Genomic DNA, 6056 nt, shown 5'->3' with positions numbered 1-6056 from the left:
CGACATAAATACTCTTTATGAGTAATAATGATTTTATACGTTAAAAATTCAATTACTCATTAATGTCAATTCCTTTATAATTACTTTTAATTTATGTCAATCCATTTTTGTAGTAATATTTTATAAAATAAAAATATATATTCTATTTGATAGAAAATACACAAACTCATTAAAAATAATCATAAAATACGAATATATAAAAAATTATTAAAAAAATTATTTTCAATTATTAAAATCTATTATCTATTATATATATTTAAAATAGACTTCTGATGCCATAACAACTTTTTTTTTTTTCCCCACTCTTGATGAAATATATTCAATAATTTTTTTTATAACAATTTCTCATGCTCGCAATTAAAACATCATACTAATAAAACAAATAAATTTAGCTACGCTACAATATAATTCAACATTAACATTTTTTACATCTTATTTTTTAGTTTGTATTTTACATTTTATTTCATCAAATAACTACAAGTACCATTATATGTTGAAAAATAAATTAATAATCAAAGTACAATGAGTCAAACAATTATCCTATATAATAAGTTATCATACGAATTTTACAAAATATTTTAAAAATTAAATTAGATGATTGTGATAAACATGATTTTCCTTCATTTTAATTTTCCTAATCATATTCAATTATTACAAATATTATAAGATAACTATATTTATAATGCATAAATATTACTTATAAAATTTATAAAATTAATTAATTAATATCCGCGCAGCGCGCGGGCCATAATCTAGTTTCTCATAAAAAATCATCACTCTCATAATAGGCTTCATAAACTAACTAACTTGCTTCCCTTACACATCACAAAAGTGTCAAAACCAAATGAAAAATGATGCAAAAATCACATAGGCTTTTATCAGTGTAACACTTTTTGGTAGGCTATAAGCAGAATTTGGCAAGAAAGGGTATGAATCAGGAGGTGGTAGCATACATTCATCACCATTGAAGTATACCCTTCTAGGAAAAGCCCATCCTTGCTTGAGTGTAAATGTGTTTTTGTCCTTTTTCATAAGTACTTCAGATTGTACATTTCCTTTAGGACCAGCTTCCATTAATAGATCATTGTAATATTTCAAACCATAGAACATTCCTGTGTCATCTGCATACACAATTCAGTCATGCATTTAGTTAAAAAAATAACTCTTCATGAAACTCTGATTAATATGGGAAAGGATCCTCTCAATTTTTTTTCCTCATGTTTTCTCAAGTCTTTTTTTTTTTGAAAATGTCTCTCAAGTCTTTAATCTCAAGTCTTTAATTTTTTCTCCATTTTTTTGAAATTTCAAAATTATCTCATTTTATATTTCAAATGTTTATATCCAACACATATTTTCCTCTAAGTTTTTAAGTTCATTTATTGATAAAAATGAAAAAAAAAGAAATTTATCTCAAATTGTGTCCGCGAGTGAAACATAGATTTGTTTTTAATTCCATCGCAAAATATTGAAAACGCCATAATTAATCGTCTACGCCAACAAAAATGAATTTTAATTGAATTGATTTTGTAAAATTAATTTTAGTTAACAGTGACTTCAAAGTAAAGTGATGAATGTTTCGATATATTCACTTGATGGACAATTAATTTGAGTATAAAATTTTTAGAGACAGAAATTAAAATTAAAATTTTAAATTAGAATCAATTCTAGAAACAAAATCAATTCTTATTGAAAACTCTTATACCAAAATCAATTTTGACTTGCCCTAAAGTGAATCCAAACATGCGTCAATTCCAATTAAACTAAAAGAATAGTGTCCCCAATTGAAAGAACTTACTTATGGCTTCATAGGGAAGAAGTGGCATGTATTCAAAGCTATAAACTTGTGTAACATTATTGAGATTAGGGTGTTGCACAACAAGACCCCATTGTGTGAAATTCAATCTATAGTTGAAGTTGATGATTGCAATCTTGACACGCCAATAATCCTTATAGTTATCTTTTATATGCCAATGCACACGAACATGACAAAGGTGATGTGTGCATTGTAACAATGGTTTTGGTGTTATATCACTCTTCCTAGTCTTATTATTCCCATCACTCTCTTTCAATATTTTTGAATCTTTCCTGCATTTCCATCACAACAAATCAAAATTAGCATGACTATTCTCAAATGAAGGCGTATTTGATGTCTAATACGTGTGAGTGCACAGAGACTTGTGATTACATTTAATTGTTCTATTTTCTCATATTATTATCAATATTGACGTGTCAGTCTCAATGTCGTGTCTAATATCTATATTTGTGTCAGTGCTTCACAGCCTATGAAGCACGGAGACTGACATGAACACCTGACACGACACTGATACATTGACACAAATAATAATTTGAAAAAATGAATTAATTGAATGTAATCAAATGTCAGTGTCGTGTTGGTGTCCGACAATAATACGTGTCGGACACCAAGACATGCCTTCGATTAGAGGTGTCGGTGTTAATGAGTTCAGAGCTAATGTGAGAGTAGAAGGGTGGCTTACGTGACACAAGTGGCATTATTCTGACAACCACAAGCACAAGTTGGGCAAGCTGTGACTTGGTCATTGTAAAAAGATGACAATGAAACACAACAGCTTGGGTTCTTGGAGGCAAGAAACTGTGAATAAGTACATGTCACATTCCAGGACACTGCATAGAAAAAACATAGATGAACATTAAATAATACTAATAATGTATTTGTAATCAAGGTTTTTAAATTGCAGCGCAATTGCATAATCTTTGATATTCAAAACGATTTCAGACAAATACGACTGATGCAGTAACAATTATGCTAATAATGCAGCTATAGAGACATCAAAACCTTAATGTTGTGGCCACAATCACTGTTAAGAATGATGTATTTAAAACCTTGATGACTACAATTGAGGCTGCATCTACTGCAGTTTACAATGACTCTCTATAATATCAAGGATTGCTATACGGTCGCGATTAAAAATCTTGATTGTAACCATCAAGGTTTTTTTAAAAATCCACGACCACAATTTGAGATGAAATATCATGCTTTTGGTATCACAACATCCACGATACCACTGAGATTGAGGCTGCATCAGCGACATTTGACCATGATTATCTACAATATCAAAGATCGCTATGACACAATTTAAAACCTTAGATTGTAAACCATCAAGATTTAAAAAAAGGTCTGCGACTACAATCTGGCTTGCATCATCATGTTTTTGATGTCACAACAATCACAATACGATTGAGATTAACTCAACCACATTTGACCATAATTCTTTACAATATCAAATATCACTACTGGACCCTATTTAAAACCATGATTATAACCATAACTAAATGCAATATACCACACACATATAAAGATTAATATAGGGAATCAATATACTTACTCAAAGCTTGAGCTTTTCTTCTATGATCATCAGTAAAAATAACAGTGGAAGGAACTCGCTTAGCAGGCCCACATGAATAACCAGGACCAGGCCCAAGCAATTTAAAATCCTTAGGAAGTTTAACTGTCTTATTAGATCTTCCAGAGAGTCCTACACCCATCTGAAAAGCAGAGATAGCACCTGTAGGGTCCTGTCCCCAAGATGTTAGGACCCCCCCTTTACAACAATTTGTGTATTGCATATTATATGAAGCACCAGGTAATAAATCAACCACTTGTGGACTCCTTTTGCAACTATGTGGAATCTTTAACTTGAACTTTGCACAGTCACCTTGTTCTGTTGCTTGGGCCCCCATCATGGCCCATATGATTTCTTTCTTGGCCCATGTCCATCCTAGTGTCCAGCCAGGGTTCATAATGTTTCTGTATAGTTGGAAGTTGAATAATGTTACAGTTGCCTGCCAAAGTTTGAAAACATCATAGTATTTTGATTAGTTTGAGGTCAATGTTAAGATCAAACAATTATATCTAATTGAGTATCATTATGTGTCATAAGAATTTTATTATATCAGGAAAATAATCGATGAATTTGATTATTGAAATTGTTCATGATATCCTTTTTTAGCTTCTGAAACTTATTTCTTAGTTCGACTCGAACATCAGATTATAGTTTACAAGTTATAAACCACTAACACTGACACAACCTTTTTTTTTAGTTTCTAGAATCTATTTTTTAGTTCATCATATTAGTCCATTTTAGTCGGAGTAGATGTACTAATTTTTATCTATAAGATTTAACTTAATTGACAAATGTCGATATTATTAGACTGGATATCATATCTCGAGTTTAAACATGAGACCTCGCACAGTTGTGTGTGAGTTTTTTTTACCATTTCATCTATATAAAAAAAAAATGGTTTTGCTATTTTGGTCATCACAAAAGGCCAGTGATTTGTACCTTCTAGAAACATTTTGATATTCAAAAACTTCTAGCTTTTCCTTAAGTATATAATTTGAATAGAATGATCAGAAAATAAGAAGTAACTTACCATATAACCATCTGATGTCCAGGACATGATATCCCATCTTATTGTCACATTCCCAGTTGGATCCAATGGATCAAATGCATCTACAAGGACAAGATAAAAGAATGTCAAAATGAATCCATCATTAAATCAACTATATTATAGCTCCGTTTGATATGAATAATTTTTTTTTATAAACAAAAGTGATTTTGATATGAAATGTTTTAAAGATTATTTTTATAAATTTCTAAGAATAACATAAGCCATTTTTTGTTTTCTTAAAATTATAAAAAGTAATTTTTTTTTTGTCTCCTCTATTAAAAATACTATTTTTTTTTCAAAAGCTAATCAAAATAGTTTTTCATTTTTAATATAAAATCATTTTTTAACAAAATCTTTTTGAAAAAAAGCTTACACAAACATAACTAATACATTAAAAATGATTTTTTTTATTTGATAAAAGTTATTTTATCCCCAAATAGTGTTAAACAAACGCACTTAAAAAATATATTTTAAATTATAAAAAAAAAAGTCGTTTTGTGTTTGTTTATTATTATAAAAAGTGATTATGTATTTTTCTCTCTTAAATTAGAAACAATTTTTTTCAAATGCTAATCAAAATAGATTATCATTTTTAATATAAAATAATTATTTCAACAAAATAATTTTTGAGAAAAGCTTACAGAATCAAAAAGTAACATATTAAAAATGTTTTTTTGTTTTTTTTTTACTTAAAAGAAATGATTAAGTACTTTACCAGCAGGAGAGACTAGAATGAGGCATAGAGCAACAAAGGAAACCAACTTTATCCCTCGAAATGTGCATCTTTGATTCTGTTTCCCATTATCAAATTCCATGTCTAAAGTTGAAGTTCAAAGAAATCACAAGTTCTAATGTTTGCACAATTTCCATTTGTGTAGATAAGCTAGTGCTTTTATAACAAAAAGGTTAAAGGAATGTGATTTAAGTATGTTATTATCGTATAGTAGTTGTAATGTCCTTGTGATATCATGGTATCATCTTCATATGAAATATTCTGTTTTCCTCAAGACACATCAAGTGGTAACTTGTAACCAATTTTCTGTTTCTTCAGTTTACACTCACTTTTCATGCATGAAAAGAAACTATTTGATTTACAGATACATTTAGTCATATGCATCTCATAAATTCAATCATGATCAGACGGTTTAGATTTTAAGGCAAATTTTTAATTTTTTTTACAAAAAAAATTTTGATATTAAAATTTGAATTGTCCGATCTTGATAAGGCAGTCGAGATCGTATGACTGCATTTTCCAAAAATTCAAAACTATTAACTTTAAATTGGTGATTATGTTTTATGGTTTGACATTTTTTAGTCTAGTTTAATCACTTTTATATGATATTGATTAATTATTAGCCTTGAATTAGTTATGTATATCTAGATTTAGATTTCTTGTATGGGGTTGTACTTATGCATCACTATATATATATATATGAATATAAATTATTTAGGTATACAGAGAAAATAGCTAAATCATGTGTTACCTCTATGATATAATATGTGGTGTAGAGTTACTATCTTGGGATTGATTGAAAACAAATATACATAGTGTGTGCAAAATGAGGCCTGGCTCCTAAAATTAGTAGTATAATAATGTTGCAACGCATTTATAAACTGATACATTG

The 6056-nt window shown here is 28.9% G+C and overlaps 1 protein-coding gene across 1 annotated transcript; it reads right to left on the bottom strand.

Moving 5' to 3' along the window:
• Window positions 1-693: 693 nt before the first annotated feature.
• LOC101512579 (COBRA-like protein 4) lies at window positions 694-5308 on the bottom strand. The gene is made up of 6 exons (XM_004488376.4): window positions 5147-5308; window positions 4414-4493; window positions 3366-3822; window positions 2496-2643; window positions 1796-2085; window positions 694-1121 (listed from the first exon to the last, which is right to left on the bottom strand). Exons 1-6 carry the CDS (start codon window positions 5244-5246, stop codon window positions 835-837), a joined length of 1362 nt encoding a protein of 453 aa, XP_004488433.1. The 5' UTR covers window positions 5247-5308; the 3' UTR covers window positions 694-834.
• Between the last annotated feature and the right edge of the window lie 748 nt (window positions 5309-6056).

Source organism: Cicer arietinum, chromosome 1 (genome assembly GCF_000331145.2).
Source record: "Cicer arietinum cultivar CDC Frontier isolate Library 1 chromosome 1, Cicar.CDCFrontier_v2.0, whole genome shotgun sequence".
Classification (NCBI taxonomy): Eukaryota; Viridiplantae; Streptophyta; class Magnoliopsida; order Fabales; family Fabaceae; genus Cicer; species Cicer arietinum.
The sequence above is the reverse complement of the archived record's forward strand: the minus strand, read 5'-3'. Positions and strand labels throughout refer to the sequence as shown.

Coding starts and splice junctions, on each gene's coding strand:
- LOC101512579 (XM_004488376.4), bottom strand. CDS start 5,246: ATGGAATTTGATAATGGGAAACAGAATCAAAGATGCACATTTCGAGGG. Junction 2,086..2,495: donor AATAATGCCACTTGTGTCAC/GTAAGCCACCCT, acceptor ATGGAAATGCAG/GAAAGATTCAAAAATATTGA. Junction 1,122..1,795: donor TCTTCCCTATGAAGCCATAA/GTAAGTTCTTTC, acceptor TTGTGTATGCAG/ATGACACAGGAATGTTCTAT.